The following is a 21,113-nucleotide window of genomic DNA, read 5'->3' as shown; positions in this document are numbered from 1 at the left end:
CCCCGGAAGCGGCGCTGTCGCAGTGCGCGGCCGGAGCGCGGAGCCGGAGCCGCGGGGCTGCCCGAGCCAGCGGAGCCGCGGCCCCAGGCCGGCCCGGGCCGCGCCATGAAGGGCAAGGAGGAGCGCGAGGGCGGCGCGGCGGGGCCCGGCGCGGCGGGGCCGGGCGCGGGAGGCGCGGGCGGCGGCAGCCCCGAGAAGAGCCACAGCGCGCAGGAGCACAAGGAGCAGGGGAACCGGCTCTTCGGCGGCCGCAAGTACCCCGAGGCCGCCGCCTGCTACGGCCGCGCCATCGTGAGTCCCAGCGGCGCCCCCGGCCCGCGCGGGACCGGCCCGGGACGGGACTCCCCGGGGACGGGACACACCAACCTCCCCCCAGCCTCCATGACCCCAGGCTGGAACCTCCCCGTTGGCCTGGACATCCTCCCGGACCTGGCCTGGCCAACCCTGGGGTGGGATCTCCAGGGATGGGACACCCCCGCCACACACCTGGCCCTGACTGCCGCAAGATGGGCCTTCCCCCAGCCTGGACAGCTCTGAGCCCTGGCCTGGATATCAGCAGGAGGGGCTGGGCTGGGCACTGTTCTTCCTCAGGGCCTGGCCAAGATACCCCTGAGATGGGACCCTTTTAATATGGACACTGTTCCCTCACTGGGCCTGGCTCCTCCTGGGGGTGGCTGGACACATCTCTGAGCCTGATTCCCCCCTCCTGGGCCTGGCCTAGGCCTGGTCTAGGCACCCCCCTGGCCCTGGCCCTGTCTCTGGATTTGGACACCCCCAGCCCATCCTCTCCCCCACCCAACTCCAAGCTGAACTGCCCTACACCCCCCCAGAGTGCTCCCTCCCTGAGCCTTTTCCCCTAAACCCTGCACTGTCCCTAGCTGTGCTGGGTAGGGCAGACCCACCCTGGGGCAGTCGGGGTGCCAGGGGGGACAGTCCCCTCTGGGGGCAGGGACATCAGCTGCCCTATGGGGACCGGCCCCAGCCTGTCCCCAATCCATCCCAGCACCTCCCCAGAGCATGCCCGCCCCCGCTGGCACTGCTGGCTCTCCCTGCCCAGGGTGACAGTGCTGCGCCGCTGGCTCGCCGAGTCACCCAGCTGTCACCCGGCTGCCAGCACGTCCTGGCCCCGCCGCCGCCAACATGGGCCTGTCCCCGCAGAACCGGAACCCCTTGGTGGCCGTGTACTACACCAACCGGGCCCTGTGCTACCTGAAGATGCAGCAGCACGACAAGGCGCTGGCCGACTGCAAGCGGGCGCTGGAGCTGGACGGGCAGTCCGTGAAGGCTCACTTCTTCCTGGGCCAGTGCCAGATGGAGATGGAAAACTACGACGAGGCCATCGCCAACCTGCAGAGAGGTGAGCGGGCACGCTGCCACTGTCCTCTGCTCCTGTCTGCTGGGAAAGGGCCAGGGACGGCGACGGGGACGCTGCCATGGGCTCTGAGGTGCCCTCTCTCTCCTCAGCCTACAACCTCGCCAAGGAACAGCGGCTGAATTTCGGGGATGACATCCCCAGTGCGCTGCGCATTGCCAAGAAGAAACGCTGGAACAGCATTGAGGAGAAGCGGATCAACCAGGAGAACGAGCTGCACTCCCACCTGACCAAGCTGATCGTGGCCGAGAAGGAGAGGTAATGTGGACAGGCTTTTTTAGTGCCACCAGACTGTCACAGCTCTGTGTGAGGTGCCTCTGCAGAGCCGTGCAGCAGGGAAGGGAGCGACAGTGCTCTCCCCATCTTCCTGATCTCCCACTCTGTCCTAGGGAGCTGGCAGAGTGCCGAAAGACTCAGCAGGAGGAAAACATGGACGAGAGCCGGAGCCGTGTTCAGCTGGCCAGCATCGAGGCCAAACACGTGAGTGGGGGGCTGGGGGCTTCCTCATCCCATCCTCATGCTCTGCTGCAGCCAGGGAAGCTGCAGGGCTGCAGCTGTGCAGGTGAAAGCTGGGAGGCCTTGGGACACAGCATGGTAGCCTTCATTCTGTAGCTTGGGCCATCACTGCAGGGCTGTTGTGTCCCCCATGACACCTTCCGCTGCTCTGGCACCTCTTGTCCCAGCCTGGCAGCAGTTGATGCCTGCTGTGCCTGTTGTTCCCTGAGGAAACACAACTGGCTCTTGGCCACATGTGGGTCTGGGTGCTGGGGACTAATCCCAGATAAAAATTGGCCCACAAAGGAAGGTTATTTTTAAGCTCCATCAGTCCTGCCAGGTCCAGCCAGGAGCTGCACAGGCAGAGGGGCCACCAAGGACCTGCCACAACACCCATGGGTGGGAGGCTTTGGGACTGTCCCTGGGGGCCTGTAGTCCTGCACACCAGGGACCCCTTGTCCTCAGGGGCTTCTCTTTCAGGACAAATACCTGGCAGACATGGACGAGCTCTTCTCCCAAGTGGATGAGAAGAGGAAGGTGAGTGTGTCCCAGCCTGTGTTCCTGTAAACCTGCTGTGTACCCTGCTCCTCCCTCTGGGACAGCACCACCTCCCAGCCCGCTTTCCTGACCCAGCTGTGCCTCTCTCGAGCCAGAAGCGAGACATCCCTGACTACCTGTGCGGGAAGATCAGTTTTGAGCTGATGAGAGAGCCCTGCATCACGCCCAGCGGGATCACCTACGACAGGAAGGACATTGAGGAGCATCTCCAGGTACTGCCAGGCCAGGGGCAGGGGTTTTTCCCAGGATCTTGCCTGGGTGGGAAGGCATCTTTTTGCTTAACTCAGGGCTCCGCAGGCTCCCGGGGTTTGGTCCCGGTTACCTGCCCGGGCAGCTCCCTGTGGAGCAGGTGCTGCCAGGCCCTGCCCAAAGCAGAGGCGGCTCTTGGCAGAGGTCTTGCACCTTGACCTGCCCTCATCCTGCTGGGAGGCCCCTCCGAGGGCTCTTCCCGCGGGCAGGTGCCCGGCTGCTGGGGCAGATGCCACGCGGCGCTGGCCTCGCAGCCGCCTGCGCCCCGAGGCCGAGCCGGGGCACGTGGAGTAACCGGTTCCCCGCGCTCCTCCCCCACAGCGCGTGGGGCATTTCGACCCGGTGACGCGGAGTCCCCTGACCCAGGACCAGCTGATCCCCAACCTCGCCATGAAGGAGGTGATAGACGCGTTCATCTCAGAGAACGGCTGGGTGGAGGATTACTGAGGGGCCGGGGGCAGCGCTGGGTGCCCTGGCACAGCTGGCTCTCCCCCGGCTGGCACCATGCCTTACTCGCTCTCTGGCTGTTCCCTCTCCGCCCCAGCTGCCCCGGGCCTGGTGCTGGGCGAGGGCACGGCCCCATGTCCCCTTCCCGAGGAGCCACAGCAGCTGGGCGGGCACCATGGCTCCCTGGCGCCCCTCTCCGGCTCCAAGACCTGCCTGGGGGTTGGAATGCTGGCTCCTCGGCAGTGGCCTCACCATCGTGTCCGTCACCCCCTCAGCCAGGGCAGCCACAGTCCCCACAGAGCACGTCCCACTCCAGGGACTGCCACAGGGATTGCCGAGATGAGCACCTGGAGCCCCATCCTTCCCTGTGTTTAGAGTTGTTTCCTCCTCCTTCCATCTCCTGCCTGGCCAGGGCTGGGTCCTGTTCCCAGTAAACAGCCACTTGCCGGGATGCTGACACACCCTCTGGGTTTTCCTGGGAGACAATTGCCCCAGGGCTGGAAGGGGCTGGTTCCCACCTCCCCTTTCCCACTGGGGCTGTGGTTCCTTTAGAACAACCACCTGGGTCAAAGTTCTTGTTCCTTTTAATGAAATCTCTTTAAAACCCCACAAGAAATAACCAACAGACTTGCATCCAACTGAGATTCCAGCGCTTCGGTCGGCCGACAGCCTGCCTGGCTTTTGAGCGCCCTCTGGAAGTTTGCCAATGTCCATTAAAAAAGAGTATATATATATATAAAAAGAATTAAAAAAATCAGCAATAAACGTGGAAAAGGATCTGGAGTGGTTCATGGCAGCCGTTTCTGGGGATATCCTGGCTTGGGAATCAGTGCCATCCCATGGGGACCAGGTTTGCTCCAGGGATGTAGCAACACACAGTGTGCTTCAGTAGAGTAACTTTAATCCAAGGGGGAGGGTGAAGCCTGGTAAAAACCACAACTTTCTCAGGCAGTTGGTCCCAAAGTTTTTTGCCTTTCCCTGAGGGTTGCCCTGGCTGGGGTGGTGGTGACATGTCCTTGTCCTTGTCCCTGCCAGCCCTAGCCCAGGAAGGTGGAGATGAAGACGCTGGTGTCCAGGTTGAGCGTGGCGTGCCACCAGCGGTCAGGGAAGTACAGGACCTGCAGGAGACACCTGTGGGGTCCCATGGCTCTGGCTGGGAAGCCTGGGGTCCCCTGCAGCCCCTGGACTCACCTCCCCAGGGCGCAGGGTGCACTCCAGCGGGCGCTGGGCCGCTGGCAGGGTGGGATACGTGTGCTGGAGCCAGGCCAGCGTCGTCTCGTTGGGGTGGAAGTGCGGGGTTTTATCCGGCGGGTACAGAAACCAGCGCTGGAAAACACCGGGGCCAAATCCCCTCCCAATTCCCCTCCAGCCCCTTGGGCTCAGCCCCAGGGGGGCTTCCCAGTGCCCAGGGACAGCTGTTAGGGGCTTGTTTCTCGCCCTCCTCCCCAAATCCTTCCCCCAGGGCTCAGTTCTCACCTTCCTGCCAAAAATCACCTCGGAGAAACCGGGGCCGTGCCAGTGGAAGGGAACGCCGGAGCCTGAGCCTGCAGTGGGAGCGGGGTTTGGTGCCGGGGAGAGCCCCCAGTCCCAGGGCAATCCCACCCGCGGGTTCCCAGCCCGCACCCACCTGCGAGCCCAAAGCTGTAGGCGGGGCTGGTGCCCGGGATGCGGAAGGGAGGGGGCACGTAGTGCTGGAAGAGCGGGCCCCACTCGGTGAAGTTGTTGTCCCCGAAGAAGTAGAGGGTGTCTGGGGGGACACGGGAGGGTGAGCCCGGCGAGGGGAGGGGGCTGCGGGAGTCGGGACGGGGCTACCCACCGCTGCCCAGCCGGGCCGGGTCCTGCGGCTTCAGCAGGTGATCCACGTACTCCTGGAACGGCACATCCACTGCGGGAACGGCAGGGATGAGCGGGGGAACGGCAGGGGTGAGCGGGGGAACGGCAGGGGTGAGCGGGAAACGGGAGGGATGAGCGGGGGAAGCGGCACTCCCGCGGCCGGGCGGGGGCTCACCTTTGCGGTACGAGTAGGTGTTGGCCGTGCTGAGCCGCACCGGGAAGGGCCCGAAGGCCGCCAGCAGCTTCTCCCGGGTGCAGAGGGCTCGGAACGCCTGGGGCATAGAGCGCAGATGCTGCCGCCGCTCCCGGGGCACCAGGAGGTGTGTCCCACCCGGAACCCCCTGCCCCTCCCGGCACTCACCGAATTGTCCGTGACCCCACTGAGAATCACCGGCCGGGAGAAGGCGAACCTGGGGGCGGCATCCAGGGGGGTCCAGCACGGGCGGAGCACGGGGACTCGCACTGACCCGTCCCGGGACACCGGGACCAGCCCCGACCCACCCCGGGGCATCGGGACTGGCCCCCAACCACCCCCGGGGCACCGGGATCCGTCCCGACCCCCTTCCCCCAGGTTCTCCCCCGGGACTCCAGGGTCTGCGCCCCCCCCCCCCTCGTTCCCGGGTCCCCCGTACCGCTGCAGGAAGAGCGAGTAGGTGAGGGAGGCATCGGCTCGCTCCACGGTGCACCGTGGTTCCTCCGGCACCGTGCCCGCCAGCCTGCAACGGGAGAATCCGCTCGGCACCGGCACCGGCAGCAGGACCGGCATCGGGAGCGGCCCCGGAGCAGTCCCTGCCCTTACCAGCCGCCGCCCGGAGGGTCGGTGCAGGCGCCAGGCTGGACCCAGCCCAGCAGCAGCACCGGCAACAGCCGCGCCGCCATCGAGACCGGCACCGGGGGCATCGGGAACTACGATTCCCGGCATGCACCGCGACAGCACGGTGCACATAGTCATTGGCTGCGCGCGTCGCTACGGGCTCCCGTACGGGCCAGAATTTAACGGGGCAGCGGAAAGCGGTACCCACCTCACGGCTTAAAGTGGCCTCGCGGCACAAGGCGACAACAGGATGGGGACACTGGGGACACCGCAGGGTCCGGGGCCCATCCCGGGGGAGGCTGCATCCAGGCGAAGCAAAGACAGGAGTCATGGCTCGATTCAACTGCTGCTTTGTTTTAATCCAGTAAAAAAACGGCCGGGCAGGGGCTGCACCCCCAGCCCTTATTTACACAAATAAATACAGGGAGGGCGGTGCCAGGGCTAAGGGGCAGGGCACGCTGCCTGCCCCGCTCACCCCCTGCGCCACCACGCTGCCAACACGGGCTCAGGTGTCCTCCGGGGGGCTCAGGTGTACTCGCAGAGGTGGCCGCAGCCAGCAGGGCAGTGGGAGCTGGTCTCCAGCCACTTCATGATGTGTTGCAGGTGGCCGCCGTGGCTACAGCCCTGGCACCAGACAAAGAGCCCCTTCACCACGTGGTGACACACGGCACACATGCTGGCACACTGCCGACACCTGCACAGGGAGATCTGGGTGAACATGGGCAGGGAGAGCCACAAGAGGGAACAGGGCACCCACCCCAGTCCCCTGCCCCACAAGCCCCTCTGGGCACCCTCACCTGTCGCAGATCCAGCCCCTGTTGCTCATGGGCCTCTTGCAGTTGCTGCAGTTGACGTGCAGGGTGGTGGAAGCCTGGTTCAGGCAGTTGATGGCACGGCATGTGCTCAGCTTGATCACCTCGTTGGAGATGTTCCAGAGCTGGAAGCGCTGCAGCAGGTCGATGTAGGACGTGTACCAGTGCTCCTGGGGACAGCCACAGACAGCTGAGCTTCCACTCCACCCTGAAACCCCCCTCAGGACCCCAGCCCTGCATCCCAAAGACAAGATTCCCCTGGGGGGCTCAGCCTGGAGAAAGGAGGCGCAGGGGAGGCCTTCTCACTCTACAACTCCCTGACAGGAGGGTGGAGCCAGGTGCGGGTCAGGCTCTGCTCCCAGGGAACAAGGGACAGGACAAGAGGAAATGGCCTCAAGCTGTGCCAGAGGAGGTTTAGTTTGGATTAGGAGAATTTAGTTTGGATTAGGGAGAATTTCTTAATGGAAAGGGTGGTGAACCATTGGTACAGGATGCCCATTGCACTGGTGGAGTGCCCATCCCTTGAGGGGATCTAAAAGCTGTGTTGATGTGGCATCTGGGGACATGGTTCGGTGATGGCATTGGCAGTGCTGGGGCAATGGGTGGACTTGATGATCTTAGAGGGCTTTTCCAACCTGAAGGATTCTGTGACTCTGTGATCCCTGCTGTGGGAGAATGGCTCTGCAATGCTGGGGAACAGCATCCTTCCCTGGATAGATCAACAGGGCAAGGTCACCTCCCCATCCTGGCCCTGCAGAGCTCACCTCAGGTCCCTGCCAGGACTGGTGGCAGGGCAGGCACCGGAACCCTGGAGCTGCTCACCCTGGCTTAGCGCTGGCCTGCCAGGGGCTGGAGGAGAAGGGACGTGTCCCAGGACCAGGCAGGATCCCATCCCATTGGGATGCCCCCGCTGTGGGTCCCAGCAGGAGTGGCCCTGTCCCCACGGGCTCTACCTGCGTCTGCTCGTCGATCTCCTTGCGGATGCGCTCTCCCAGCACGATCAGCACGGACACGGCTGTCTGCACGTCGCCCTGCTCGGCGTAGAAGAGCAGCGTGTCCCGCACGATGGGGCTGAAGAAGTCGGAGGGCAGGCGGTTCTCGTAGAGCGAGTGGGAGATGGAGATCAGCGAGAAGGACTCCACGGGGGTCAGCGACACCGTCTCGGCCTCGTTGCCACTGACGTGGGGGGAGTCAGCCTTGTCCTGCAGGTGGTCCAGGGCTGAAGGGTTGTCCACGATCTCATGGCGCAGGGGGAAGGCTTCCTGGGGAAGGCTGTATTCCTGCTCTTCAGCTGCGAGGAGCAGAGCAGGAATGAGCAGGAGAAAATCCAGCTGGGACAGACAACGCCTCCCCCGGTGCGCTCACCATGTGGGTTCTCGTGGTCCATCATGTACAGGTCATCCTCATCTGCCTCCACGTCTCCCAGCAGGTAATCCGCAGGGACGTCGCTGCCCTCTGTCTCCTCATTGTCTGTGCACCCAGGGAAAGAGAAATTAGCTCATTACACCACTGGAGCCACCTCCCAGTGTCCTGCCCCAGCATGCCAGGCCGTGCCTGAGCCACAAAGCTCAGCTCCCCCGCTCAGCTCCCCCCCACTGTCACTGTCACCCCAGGTCATGGGGGAAAGTTGTCCTTCTGCAGCACCCTGGGCTTGGTGTCCTTCACCCTGGGTTGCAGCACGTCCAGCCACTCCACAGGAGAAATGCCCCAGTTTATCCCCTGTCTATGGCTGAGGAGGGAAGAGCTGTGGCACTGGGACTGTGCCCACCCAGGAACGTTACCCTCGTTGTTGATCAGGGTGGAGGAGGAATCCATGAGGATGTTTTCCGTGCGGCTTTCTCCTTTGCTGCGGTCCAGTCTGGACTCGCTGCCCAGCCCAGCAGGGATATCTTTCAGGTTAAAGCTGGGAAAAAAAAGCCAAATTTAATAGTCAGAGGAGTATAAAGTTTCCACTTCAGCCAGCAAACAGCCTGTATACAGGTGTCCAGTCGGAATTTGAATGGTGAAATATGAGATGCAGTGATATCCCTTCGTGGGCAGAAGTCACCATGTGACTTAAAAATAAAGACACACTGTGACTGTGATCACAGCCCTTCCTCCGAGCCTGCTGGCACTGCACATGCACTGCAAAGGCCTCCCTGGAGAATTCCAGCACTGAGCAGGCTCTTGGCTACATCTCCTTCCCCTCAGAGGCAGGTGAAGGGGAGCTGCCTCGCTCCAAGGTGCCTGGCTGTTTATTATGCATCACCATGCTTGGCCTTCACCGAGATGGGAAAGGGAAGGGCTGGGGTTGGAGCAGAGCCCAGCTCCCCAGGCTGCCGCGGCTCAGACAGCGGCACAGCCACCCAGCTGGAGGCAGAGCTTGGTCAAGGACAGTGCTTGTTTCCTTTGGTGTTATTTGAGGATCTGCCACTCACTGTGGGAACCCAGCCCTGCGAGGTCTGACAGCTCATTTGGAGTCCTCACCCCTCACGTTTATGTCATTGAGAAGAGGAGAAACAAGTTTTCCTGCTTCATCAGCCCACAACAGGCTCTCCACACCGGTGAGCTACTGGCAGAGCTGGGCTGTGCTCTCCCTTGGAAAGGCTCCAGAAGAAAACCTCTGCACACCAGCAGTTCCAGCTCCAGCCATCAGACACCTTCTCCATCCCCAGTCCTTGGTCACCATCAATGCCCTGGGCACTGCTGAGGCCTCTCCTCAGATCCTGGGGTCACTTTTAGGGCCTTCACGACAGGAAAGACATTGAGGAGCTGGAGCATGTCCAGGGAAGAGAACAGAGCTGGGGAAGGGGCTGGAGAACCAGGAGCAGCTGAGGGAGCTGGAAAGGGGCTCAGCCTGGAGAAAAGGAGGCTCAGGGGGGCCCTTCTGGCTCTGCACAACTCCTGACAGGAGGGGGGAACTAGGGGAGTCAGGCTCTGCTCCCAGGGAACAAGGGACAGGACAAAAGGAAACGGCCTCAAATTGTGCCAGAGGAGTTTAGATTGGATCTTGGGAAAACAACTTCATGGAAGGGGTGGTCAGGCACTGGCACAGCTGCCCAGGACAGTGGTGGAGTCTCCACCCCTGGAGATGTTTAACATCATATACATGTGCTGCTTAGGGACATGCTTTAGTGGTGGTCGTGGCAGTGCTGCTGGGGGAATGACCTCAGAGGACTTTTCCAATGTTGGACATTCTGTGATTCATGAATTCAGTAACTGCAAAGCTGATCCCAGCCCCATGCGCCACCACAGGCCAAACTTGGGTTGAAGGAGGGAGGGGAGCAGTGTGTGGGGCTGCACAGCTCGAGTCCAGGCTGGGCACTCACTTCTCACACCAACATGGGAAATGCCTGCGTTCAAACAATGCCAACATGCAAACCAGCACAGCCTAAGGGAGAGCTGCCCCTGCTCACTCCCTGTGTCTGGGGCAGGTTAGTTATGAGGTAGAAATGTTCCCTGTGAGGGTGGGGAGGCCCTAACACGGTGCAGAGAAGTGTGGCTGCCCCTGGATCCCTGGAAGTGTCCAAGGCCACGCTGGACAGAGCTTGGAGAGACCTGGGCCAGTGGAATCTGTGCCTGTCCATGGCAGGGTATTGGAATGAGATGAGCTTTAAGGCCCCTTCCAACCCAAACCATTTAGGCATTCCATGATGTGATTCCATAACCCCATCCCAGCCAAGGAGCTGTTTCCACTCCCCACCTCATGCAGTTATCCCACTCCTGTCATCACTCCCTGCGGCTCCCACCCCCTGTACCTGTTCATGAGTGGGAGCGCAGTGCTGCCTTTCCCCATGCTGTGGTTGAGGTTTGTGGACGACACAGCGCCGAGGCTGGAGTAGATAATCCTCAGCATGGTCCACGTCTGAGCCACCTGCGTGGAGCAGAGTCCCTGTCAGACCCTTCCAGGCCACCACCCCCTGCAGCACCCCCCGGTCCTGCAGCCCACCTGGTTGCGGTCCAGTCCCTTGGCCACCTTGGCGTTGTGGTCGCAGAGCTCGGCCAGCGGCCGGCCGGCCAGCGCGTACTGCTTGGCCGTGTGCACGAACCAGTCCATGCTGCCGCTCTCCACGTCCGTCTCGAACACGCTGAGGGCGCTGGAGGACGAGATGTACTCGAACTGCTCCGTGGGGTCCAGCTTGCGCTTGAAGAAGATGGGGTGGCGCCGGTCCCCGATGTAGGGCTTGCGGTTGGAGTCGGAGGAGATGAGGCTCTCCTTGGCGGCGAAGGCAAGGTCTCCGTAGAGGCTGTAGCACAGCCCCTCGGGGTTGGCGCGGTCGATGGGCTGGCTGGCGTCCTTGAAGATGTGCTGGTACAGGGTGCTGTCCTTGGAGCCCGAGAGCAGGAAATAGGGGTCGTGGAGGTGCCGCCACACGATGCCCGTGGTGACGTCCTTGTGCTCCTCGAACATGGCGGAGGGGATGAAGGGGCGGCGCACGTCCCACACGTAGATGTTGTGGTCCACCATCATGGAGCAGGTGGCGATGTGGTGCTTGCACTCGGGGCGCCACTTCACCCGTGCCACCGAGGCGATGGTCTGCACGCAGTAGATCTCCTTGGCCCGCGTCGTGTTCATGTCCCACACCTTCACCATCTTGTCGCGGCCGCCCGTGGCCAGCCAGCCCCTGGGACGGGGATGGATCGGTGTTCACCTCTCTGTTCCCACCGTGGCACGCTCACAGCGCAGGTGTGACCACGTCCCCACTGCAGGATTTGGGCCTGCAATCTCATCCTCCCAGGAGTTCCCCTGACACCTCCATTCTGCAACAACCAGGTCAGGCAACACCCTCCTTCCCATCCCAGTTACGGCCCTGTACCTCTGGAGCCACATCCCAGTAAGACCAGTTCCCTCAGGCTCTGCTTTCCACTGGCCAGGCACAGCAGAGAGGAAAAGGCCATTTTGAACGTATTTCAGTGCTTCTCTGAGATCATGAGCAGTGGCAGCACTGCCTGGCAGGCAGCAAGGAGGGACCTGCACACTTCCCAGCAACCTCCCAGGAAAGACAGGAGGGAAGCACAACTGAACACAAGCAAGCTGTGCCCCAGAGCAACCAAGTAGTGCCTTCCTCAAGCTGAGCACTGGAGCAAAAGGCTGCTGTGGCCCTGCTATACCCAACCACAAGATACCCAGTGCCTCAAATCCCCCTAATTTATCAAATATACTCTTACACCACCCCAGATGCTCAAAACAACTATCCCTTCTATCTTCCAGCAACATCCCAGCCCCTGACACAAGCGGACAGGGTATCACAGACCGTGCTTTTCCCCACAGAATCCCAATCCTGTTTTTGGGGTCTCTCCTGTCCCGCAGGGCCAGCTGGCTGGCAGGGCCTGGCCCCACGCTCACCTGTCCTCTGGGTGCCAGTCACAGCAGAAGACGGGCCCGTTGTGGGCCGTGAACATCCTCTCGTAGCGGTCGGGCCGGCGGATGTCCCACAGCTGCACGTTCCCGTTCTCGAAGGTGGCGGCGAAGGTGAAATAGTCCCGGATGCTGAACTGGACGTCACGCACGCTCTCCGACTGCCCTGGGAGGGGACACAAGGTGAGAGCTCCAGCAAAGCTCAGAATCCCACTGGAAGAGCTGTGGGAGTCCCTGACGCAAAGAGAAGGGGTAGCAAGGAGTGCTGTGACTGTCTTCCATCTCCCACACAGACCCAGCCACTACTGAGAGGCAAAAAAAGGCACCGAAATCCCTCTCAGCTCCTTCTTTCCCTGCTCTGGGCATCACACCCTGAGCAAACCCTCCTCCTGGGCAAGGGGAAGGGCAAAGCCACCAACCCCTGCCTCTCCTAAGGGAGAGGGGACAAGCAAAGGAAGGACCAAGCTCCCAAACTCTGCTTCCCCACAGGGAAATGCACAGGACAACAACAGCCACGTTCGTACCAGAGAAGGTGCTGACAGAATCCTTCTTGCGCAGGTCAAAGCACTTCATGTAGCCATCCTGGGAGCCACTGAGCAGCATGTACACCTCGGTGGGGTGGAAGCACACCTTGTTGACAGTGCGCTTGTGCTCCGTGAACAGCTGGTCCTGCTTGTTGCGGGACGGCTTGCCCAGGTTCCAGGTGACCACCACGCCATTGGTGGCAGCGGTGGCCAGCAGGTTCTCGTCCATCTGGTGCCACACCACGTCAGCGCAGCTGAAGTTCAGCGAGGGTTTGCGGCCCACTCGGAGGTTCAGCTTCTCCACGAACTGCTCCTCCTCAATGGAGTAGATTTTGAAGATGTTGCGGCCGGCCACCACCACCTGGGCGGCGTCCCGGCACACGCTGATGGCGTTGGCAGGGGCGTCCAGGTGGCAGAACATGGTGCGGCCGGTCAGCGCGTTGCCCCCCAGGGCAGTGGTGACCCTGGCCATCTTCTCCATGGCTGTCCTCGGGGTGCTGTCCTCTCTCCACAAGGCTGCCTGCACACCCACACGGCCGCCCTGCTCCACCTCAGCCAGAGCTGGGCAGGGACAGGCTGGCCTCCTGTGGCTCCTGCCAGGCCCTGGTGGCTCTGACCGTGGCTTTTTGTGGCTGCATCAACGGGCTGTGGAGGTGAGAAGCCACAGAGCTGCCTGTGGGAGGGAGATACAGCCCCACTCCGGGTTCTCCTCCTATTGCCTTCTGTGGGTCCCTCCCAGGGAGTTCCTGAAAAACTTCTCTGGGTTCCTTCTTCCCTCCTCAGCCACACCCTGAGATGTTTCGCTGTTGCTGATAATGTAGGTCAAGTACAGCGCTGTGGCTGAAGTGAGCAGCATCTGCAGCACGAGGTGGGGTGAAGAGAGGCCACGTCACCTCCGCGGGGCACTTGGAGCCCCAAAGCCTGCAAGAACCAGGGCATGACCCTCCTTCTCTAGCAGAGGGGGGCAGCAGCTATTCCAGGCTTCCTGGAGAGATCACAGGGTCCCCCAGGCTGTGTCCTCCAGAGCCAGGCTGAGCTCCTGCCACAGCCCTGCCCTCTCCAGCCCTTCTGCCCTTCTCTTGCCACGTCCCACAGATCCCTCATTCTTCACATTCCCACCTCCTCAGGGCCCCTTCCCATTCTCAGGGCACCCTTAGGGTCCTCTCCTACCCCTTGAAGCCACCGCCCAGCCCCTCACATCCCACACTCCCACCCCATCGGGGCCCTCTTCTGACTCACAGCCCTCTCATACTCCACATCTCCGTCCTCCTGACTCACAGCCCCCAGGACCCCTCAGACCCCACATTTCCCCCTCTGCAGGGCCCGCTCCTGACCCAGAGCCCTTCAGGACCCACCCCCAGTCCTTCAGAGCCCACTCAGTGTTTCCTCAGAGGCCCTCCCCACTCTATATCCTCCTCAGGGTCCCCTCTCACCCCTCAGAGCCCCCAGGGCCCCTTCACAAGCCCCTCCCGCCTCACAGAGTCCCCTGCCGCTGCCACCCGGTCCCGGACCCGCTCCGTGCGAGGTCCCGGTGTCCGGTGCCGTTCCCGAAGCCGCGCCCGGTGCCGTTCCCGAAGCCGTACCCGGTGCCGGTTCCCCGCCAGGAGCTCGGGCCGAGCAGGCCCCGCCGCCGCCGCGGAACTCCCGCCAGACCACGCCCCCTTCCGCCACTGGGCCCCGCCCCTCCCGTCAGACCCCGCCCCCTGCCGCCTGGCCGCTCGCTCTCCGCCATCCCTTGCCGCTCAGCCCCGCCCCTCTGTGGCAGGACCACGCCCCCTTCCGCAGCTCTGATGCCGTCCATAGACCACGCCCCCGTCTGTAGACCGCGCCCTGGTTCCGAGCCCGCCCCCTGCGCCAGGCCACGCCTCCTCCCCGGATCCAGCAGGCCCCGCCCACCCCGTGTCTCCCAAGAAGCCCCGCCCCTGTGTGAAGCCCCGCCCACGGCCCAGCCCCGGCACGGAGCGGGGCGCGCTGGGGGCGGGGCGATGAGGCGGGCATTGAGCCTTGGGGGCCCGGGGGTGCCACAGGGACGTGGGGTGCAGTAGGAATAGGGGTGCAAGGGGATAAATGGGTATTGCAGGACATAGGGTGCCTTGGCGAGGGGTGTCGGAGGGATGTGGGGTGCACTGGGAGTGGGGGTTCTCTGGGACGAAGGGGGATGCTGGAGGGATAGGAGGTGTACTGGGGACTGGGGGCGCAGGAGGAGAAGGAGAGTACCAGGGGGTCACGGGGTGTATCAGGCAGTGTCAGGGAGATGTGGGATTTGGGGTAATGAGGATGCCAGAGGTGTATCCCAGAGGGAGCGGGAGTGCAGGAGAAAATGGGGTTTAGTGGGATGTGGGGTGCATTAGGGGTCAGGGTGGGAAAAGGGGGTGCCGAGGGGATACGGGGTGCACTGAGGGTGTAGGAGTGAACTGGAGAGTTATAGGGGTGCACTGGGGGGCATGGGGGCACACTGCCATGAAGGGCTGTGGCATGTGCCATTGTGGGGGGCTGCTGGGGAGATGTGGGGTCCAGGGAAGTGGGGGTGCCAGAGGGATGTGGCTGCATGAGGGATGGGGAAGCAGGGGGATAAATGGGGGTCAGGGGGGTGTGGGTGCTTTGTGGGCCAGGCTACGGGGTGGGAAATGAGGGTGCCGAGAGGATATGGGGTGCATTGGTGGTGTACAGATGCTCTGGAGGGATATAGGGGTGCACAGGGGAGTCGGGGTGCAGGGGGTATGGGGGCCACTCCCATGGGGATGCAGAGGAGGGTATGGGGCCTTTGCTGGGGCTGTCTGTAACCTGGGACCAGGGACTTGTGCAGGGCTATGGCACCCCAAAACTGCTGCTGTCACCTGCAGGGTGGGGGACTCTCTATGTGCCGCTGTCCTGCCTGGCCCCAGTGTCTGGGGACACTGCCAGGTTTGGGGGTGCAGGCAGCCCCCTACCCCCGCTTCTGTGTGCCCCGGGCCCCAGCAGTGCTGCCCTGTCCCGCAGCCCCGAGGACTCCCAAACCCCATTCCAGGGCCACGAGGGCCTTTGTGCCATTTTGGGGTCAGAAAAGGGCGTTTCGGTCGAAGGAGAGAGCAGAGGCGGCGGTTGGTGCAGCAGTTCCTTCCCGGCCGGTACAAAGGCAAAACAAACCGAAAGCGTGTCCGTGTCCGTGTCCGTGCCCATCCCGTGTCCGTGCCCGTGTCCGTATCCATGCCCACACTCCTCCCACGGCCGGTGCGGCGGCGGGCAATGCCCCGGGGGCAGCCGCCGAGCCCCTCCCGTGCTGGGTCCCCCTGGGCACCCCAGCCCCGCGCCGGCTCGGTCCCGTCTCGGCTCAGCCCGGGGCTCCCCCCGGTCCCCCGCCTGCCGCTGGCGTTGGGGCGATGGCTTTTCAGCTGGAAGAGCGGTGGTGGTGGCGGTGTGTCCTGGGTGCCACCTCCTGTCGTCTCTCTGCGCTGCCGGTGTCGCCGTGGTGGCTCAGACCTGGCCCGGTCCCCAGGGATGTCCCATCCCAGACGGATGGGTCGCTCCTCGGCGTTGGCATCACCCCACAGCCCCACGGGGTGCAGTGCGGTCCCCAGGGCCACGGGGGACGCTCGCCAGGAGAGCCCGGCTCCCGCAGCAGGGTCCGGCCGGGGCGAAGCCACGTGGAGAGGCTCAGTGGGGGCTGTCACTTGTCACCGTCCCCCCGGGTACCCCGAAACCTGCCGTAGCACGAGACTGAAGCAAGCGAGCATGCGAGGGCGGCGGGCGGGCGGAGAGGGACATCCTATTCACCGGGAAGAAGTGTCCCGAAGGCGGGGCGGGGGCTGGAGGGGACACGCAGCACGGGGGGAGGGGGGCGTGAGCTCGGTGACCCGCTCCGGGGGCCTGAGGGGACCCATCCAGCCTCCGCTGCCACCCAAAATAAGCATCCTCCTCTCGCCCATCCCTTGGAGCATCCTTTGGTCCCCAGGAGCATCCTTGGTGGCGGGGCCGTGTGCCTGCTCGGCACCGGGGCGGGGGGAGCAGGATGCGGCCGGGGGGGTCACACAGCGTCGCCTTCCCACTTTGGGCTTCCACGATGTCCGTTCGTCTGTCCGGAAGGGATTGGCAGGACAGCGGGAGGAGCACGGGCGGTGGCGGCGGCGTGGGGGGAATTTACATGGTACCCGGGGGGGCTCCGGCCAGGGGCGACGCCTTCCCCCATCTCCCCCCGGAGCTCCGCGTCCCTCGGGGGTGTCGATGCGGGGGATATCCGGGCTTGGTTGGAATCGGGGGCGTCTCTCGAATCCCCCAGCAACCGGAGGGAGATGGGGTGGGCGATGGCGGCCGGGGCGGGCGCGGGAGCGGGCGGCCGGGTCCGGCGCTACTCGATCACCATGCAGCACGGGAGGTGCTGGGAGAAGTACTTGAAGAGCTCCGGGGTGGCCCCGGGGCAGTTGGTGAGTTCCAGCTCCTCCAGCTCCTGCAGCTGCACCAGCCCCGACAGCCCCGTGGTGGTCAGCAAGGGGCAGCCTGCAAGGAGACAGGGTGCGCTGTCAGCCCGGAACACCAGCGCCTCTCAAAAATAGCATCTCAAAGACACCAGCATCCCAAAACGCCATAATCCCAAAGACGACCAAAGGATCGAGGTGCTCAGAATCCCAGCGCCTCAAAACTCATCACACCCAAAAGTCAGAACCCAAAAAACCCCAGCGTGCTAAAAAAAAGTACTCTAAAACCCCCAATGCTTAAAAAAAATCACCCAAAATATCAGTGCCTAAAAAATCCAGCACTCAAAAATGCACACAAAAACCAGTACCTTAAAGCACCAGCACCCCAAAATATCAAGACCATCAAAATTAGCACCCAAACCCACCCCACCACAACCCAGAAAACCAGCATGCTAAAGAATAGTGCTCCAAAACACCAACAACCCATAAAATAACACCCAAAATGCCTGCATCCCAAGGTCAGCCTAAAAACCCAGCATACTAAAGCACCAATATTTAAAAAAAAAAAAAAAAAGAGTGCCCCCCATAACAGCTCGTCAAAACCAACATACTGGAAATTTTGAATCCCAAAAGCATAGCTCTCAAAATGCCACCACCCCGAAAAACACAGCACCCCAAGAGCACAGCTGTGGATCTTTCTCCACAAGCTGGGCTGGGTGCAGGTGCCTGCTGCCTTGGAGGGATGCTGGCTGTCCCCAGGCTGTCCCCAGGTTGTCCCCAGGCTGTCCCAAGGCTGTCCCCAGGCTGCCCCAGGGCTCTCTCTGTTGTCCCCATGCCCAGTGGCTCCCCAGCCCCAGGGGTCTCTGGTCCCTGGTAGCAGGATGAGGGTCTCACCAGCCAGCGAGAGGAGGCGCAGGCTGCCCATGCCCAGGAGGTGCTTCAGGCCAAAATCCTGCACCTGGAAAAGAAGATGGGATGGGGATGAGGGGTGACAGTGGGGACAACCACAGCAGCAGGGCTCAGCATTGCTGAGCTGGGGTAGGGAACTGGGTGCCAGGGCTGGGAACCTGAAGCAGGGTGCAGGATGCTGGGGCAGTGTGCTTGCTCTGGGTGCCAGGGCAGGGAACTGTGATGGGACAGGGTGCAGGGAGCTAGCTGGGTGCTGGGGAGGGGAGCCTGAGCAGGATGTGGGATGTTGTAGCAGGATGCTGGGGCAGGATTTTGGGTGCAGGGCTGGGGTACTGGGTCTAGGTTGTGCAACAGGGAGCAGAGAGCCAGGGCAGGGAGCCTGGTGCTGCAGCAGAGTACTGGGTCTGGGGATACTGGCACTGGGGCAAGGATGCAGGGTCAGGGTGCCAGGGCTGAGTCCTGCTGAGCTCCCAGGAGCTCTCTGCTTCCTGGCACCAAGTCTTGGGGTCTTCAGCAAGCCCCAGGAGCCCACCCTGAGCTCACAGCCCATCCCCAGGGAGGTGCCACCATGCCCTCTCTGCCGTGCTGAGCCAGGACGGGCACAGCCGTGTTCCACACCTACCTGGCAGCACCAGCGCAGGTAGAGGCTCCGCAGGGATGACATGGTGGACAGGTAGCTGAGACCAGTGTCGGTGATCCGCACGCACCTGCCAGGACACGGTGTGTCAGGGCCAGCTGGTCACCCATAGGTGCCCCCAAACCATGGCCCCCATGCTGCACCCTCTGCTTCCAGCGTGGCTCAGCATGGCACGGCTTGGCACGGCATGGTTTGTCATGGGGTGACATGGCACAGCACAGCACAGCTCGGCATGGCATGGCATGGCATGGCATGGCATGGCGTAGCTCAACATGGTATGGCATGGCATGGTTTGGCATAGCTTAGCATGGCATGGCCCAGCATGGCTTAACATGGCATGGCACGGCATGGCACAGCATGGCTCAGCACAGCCCTTTACCTGTCGAGCACCAGCTCCTCCAGCTTGTGCAGGTCGCAGGCGATGTACTCCAGGGCCATGTCGGTGATGCGGGGGCACCAGGACAGGTCGAGGCTGCGCAGCTTCCGCAGGTTCTCGGCCACCAGCTCCACGCCGTCATCTGTCACCTTGGAGCAGCCCGAGAGGCTGAGGACGCTCAGGTTGGGCAGGCTGTGCACCATGTTGACCACGCCGTGGTTGGTGATCTCCCAGCAGGAGTTGAGGCGCAGGGTGTGGGTGGTGTAGCCCTGCTTGGCGGTGAAGTAGGCGAGCGCCGTGTCCGTCACGTGGTAGGCTTGCAGGTTGAGCTCAGTGAGGTTGGGCAGGAGCTGCGAGATGGCAGCGATGGCGTCGTCGGCCACGTTGATGCAGTCGCTGACGCTCAGCGCCGTGATGCGGGCGTTGAGGCTGGACCACAGCCCGGCCTCTGTGAAGTCGTTGCAGCCTGACAGCTCCAGCCGCACCACGCCCTGCATCTGCTCCAGCATCACCTGCCGAGGGGCAGGGGGTCAGGGGCACTGCCACCCACCCTTCTGCATCCCTGTGCCCCTGCCCCAGCTCCCTCGGAGCCCCCTGTGGCTCCTCCCACTGCTCTCAGTCTTGCCTGGGTCCAATCTTCTCCCTGGGTCCTCCCTGGCATGGCGTCAATGCCTGTCTTGGGACATGCCAGTGTCAGTGGGGAATGGGAAGGGACAGGCAGGGACCCCTGGGTGCAGCCCCAGCACTGTGCCAGGTGCTGCTGGCAGGGTTGGGATTGATGCCCACTCCCAGCACAGGAACTGCTCAGGTGAGATGTGCCCATGGAGTAATTGGTGCTGTGTTTGGCCATGGCACAGGGCAAGGATCTCGGTGGGGACCTTGCATAGCCCCCTGAATAGCCCTGTCTCTATCTGACCCTCAGTCCCTTGGGTGACCCCCTTGTTGGGGAGCAACCAGTCAAGCAGGAATGTCCCGCTCCCAGAGCCCTGCTTGTCACCCACTGTCACATCACTGCCCAGCAGCACGGCCACCTCACCTGGCTCTGCCTTCCTGGCAGCACCCACAGGCAGCAGGGATGAAGCCCCAACAGCCTCCTGACCCTGCACAGGCTGCACCCATCCCAGACCACAGGCAGGGCCTCCCAGTGCTGCCAGCACTGTGGGATGGCCATGCCACCTGCCTGCTCCTTCCCTGTGACCAGTGAAAACTCTGCCCACGTGTGTGTCCCCAGGGCCACCAGGAATGACCCGCCACCAGCACATCTCAGCCACTTCAGCAGGGTCACCTACCTCCAACCCCGCATCTGTGATGGTCGACCTCTTAAGGCTCATGGACTTGACCCCCTTCTTGGAGAGGGGGTAGTTGTCAATGAACTCACAAATGTCCAGGTCGGAGACGCCCACGAGGCAGAAGCCGTCGAAGCCGCGGACGGCAAAGCCCTGCAGGCTGACGAACTCCTTCTCTCCACTGGGCAGGATGTTGTAGAGCTCTTTGGTGTGCAGGACGGGTGTCAAGCCCACCCAGAACTTGGGCTGGTAGAGCACCCGCCGCCACGCCTTGCACACCTGCGCCAGCACGCACTTCTCGCACGCTGAAAAGTACCAGAACAAGCGGTTGAGGATCTTCTCGTCCACCGCCAGCTGCCTTTCCGAGGGCGAGCCCGGCAGCCGCTCGGGGGAGGGCTGCTCCGAGCCTTCGCTCGCATTCAGTCCCACCAAGGAAGCGCCGGGAGGGGAGGAGACGCTGGCCAGAGTGGCCAAGGAGAGCGGGGAGGCCAGGCTGGGGATGGGCAGGTCGCTGCGGTGGGCTAAGGCCGGGCTGAGGATGGCAGGCACGGAGGAAGGCTGGCACAGGCGGTTTTTCACGGCAGGGGTGCCTTTGGTGATGCTGGCGGAGCCGAGGCCGTTGGGTTGCGTGGGGATCTTCACCAGTCCATTGCGGGGCAAACATGGGGGCTTGGTGTCGCCGTTTCTCGGGTTCGACATCTTCCACAGGTCTCTCTGTAACACAGGGGTGTGGGATGAGGGGCTGTGGGTCTGGTAGGGATGGTGGCCACGGCTGGGAGAGGGGGGTGCCACCAGGGAAGGGGGAGATCCTGGGGGTCCCTGAGCAGGGTGGCACATGGGACCAGGTGGTGCAGGGCTGCTGGGCACAGCTACAGAGGGGACATGTCCAGGACACAGAGCAGGGTCCTCCCAGAAGCTGCATGACCCTGGCGTCTCCCTGTGATGAGGGATGGATGGGGGTTTGTCCCTGGGCATTCACATCCCACTCTGAGCCTAGAATCCAGCATGGCCAATGGGACATGAAAGATCCAGAGACTGGTTTGGATTGGAAGGGACCTCAGACCTCATCTCA

The 21,113-nt window shown here is 62.8% G+C and overlaps 4 protein-coding genes across 7 annotated transcripts; 1 reads left to right on the top strand and 3 right to left on the bottom strand.

Annotated features, from left to right (window-relative positions):
* STUB1 (STIP1 homology and U-box containing protein 1) lies at positions 1-3,898 on the top strand. Its single transcript, XM_063413979.1, has 7 exons — positions 1-291; positions 1,159-1,357; positions 1,465-1,630; positions 1,762-1,852; positions 2,348-2,404; positions 2,521-2,637; positions 2,996-3,898. The coding sequence occupies exons 1-7, from the start codon at positions 106-108 to the stop codon at positions 3,119-3,121; spliced, it is 942 nt and encodes a 313-aa protein (XP_063270049.1). The 5' UTR covers positions 1-105; the 3' UTR covers positions 3,122-3,898.
* A 155-nt stretch (positions 3,899-4,053) lies between these two features.
* JMJD8 (jumonji domain containing 8) lies at positions 4,054-5,915 on the bottom strand. Of its 2 annotated transcripts, none has more exons than XM_063413980.1 (9): positions 5,754-5,915; positions 5,587-5,670; positions 5,316-5,364; positions 5,130-5,226; positions 4,938-5,006; positions 4,749-4,868; positions 4,598-4,665; positions 4,313-4,515; positions 4,054-4,239 (listed from the first exon to the last, which is right to left on the bottom strand). In XM_063413980.1, exons 1-9 carry the CDS (start codon positions 5,904-5,906, stop codon positions 4,159-4,161), a joined length of 924 nt encoding a protein of 307 aa, XP_063270050.1. In that variant the 5' UTR covers positions 5,907-5,915; the 3' UTR covers positions 4,054-4,158. The 2 variants fall into 2 exon arrangements, with proteins under 2 accessions (XP_063270050.1, XP_063270051.1); XM_063413981.1 differs by having other exon boundaries at positions 4,313-4,447; positions 5,754-5,912.
* A 187-nt stretch (positions 5,916-6,102) lies between these two features.
* On the bottom strand, positions 6,103-14,143 carry WDR24 (WD repeat domain 24). Of its 3 annotated transcripts, none has more exons than XM_063413976.1 (10): positions 14,026-14,143; positions 12,443-13,363; positions 11,907-12,084; positions 10,509-11,184; positions 10,318-10,433; positions 8,362-8,483; positions 7,946-8,050; positions 7,534-7,871; positions 6,566-6,750; positions 6,103-6,462 (listed from the first exon to the last, which is right to left on the bottom strand). In XM_063413976.1, the coding sequence occupies exons 2-10, from the start codon at positions 12,921-12,923 to the stop codon at positions 6,294-6,296; spliced, it is 2,370 nt and encodes a 789-aa protein (XP_063270046.1). In that variant the 5' UTR covers positions 12,924-13,363; positions 14,026-14,143; the 3' UTR covers positions 6,103-6,293. The 3 variants fall into 3 exon arrangements, with proteins under 3 accessions (XP_063270046.1, XP_063270047.1, XP_063270048.1); XM_063413977.1 differs by having other exon boundaries at positions 13,954-14,085; XM_063413978.1 differs by having other exon boundaries at positions 13,921-14,027.
* Positions 14,144-16,763: 2,620 nt separating this feature from the next.
* FBXL16 (F-box and leucine rich repeat protein 16) lies at positions 16,764-20,817 on the bottom strand. The gene is made up of 5 exons (XM_063414337.1): positions 20,045-20,817; positions 18,759-19,267; positions 18,365-18,449; positions 17,728-17,791; positions 16,764-16,915 (listed from the first exon to the last, which is right to left on the bottom strand). Exons 1-5 carry the CDS (start codon positions 20,738-20,740, stop codon positions 16,767-16,769), a joined length of 1,503 nt encoding a protein of 500 aa, XP_063270407.1. The 5' UTR covers positions 20,741-20,817; the 3' UTR covers positions 16,764-16,766.
* Positions 20,818-21,113: the final 296 nt, after the last annotated feature.

The sequence above is a fragment of the Prinia subflava genome, chromosome 17, assembly GCF_021018805.1.
Source record: "Prinia subflava isolate CZ2003 ecotype Zambia chromosome 17, Cam_Psub_1.2, whole genome shotgun sequence".
NCBI classification, from domain to species: domain Eukaryota; kingdom Metazoa; phylum Chordata; class Aves; order Passeriformes; family Cisticolidae; genus Prinia; species Prinia subflava.
The sequence above is the reverse complement of the archived record's forward strand: the minus strand, read 5'-3'. Positions and strand labels throughout refer to the sequence as shown.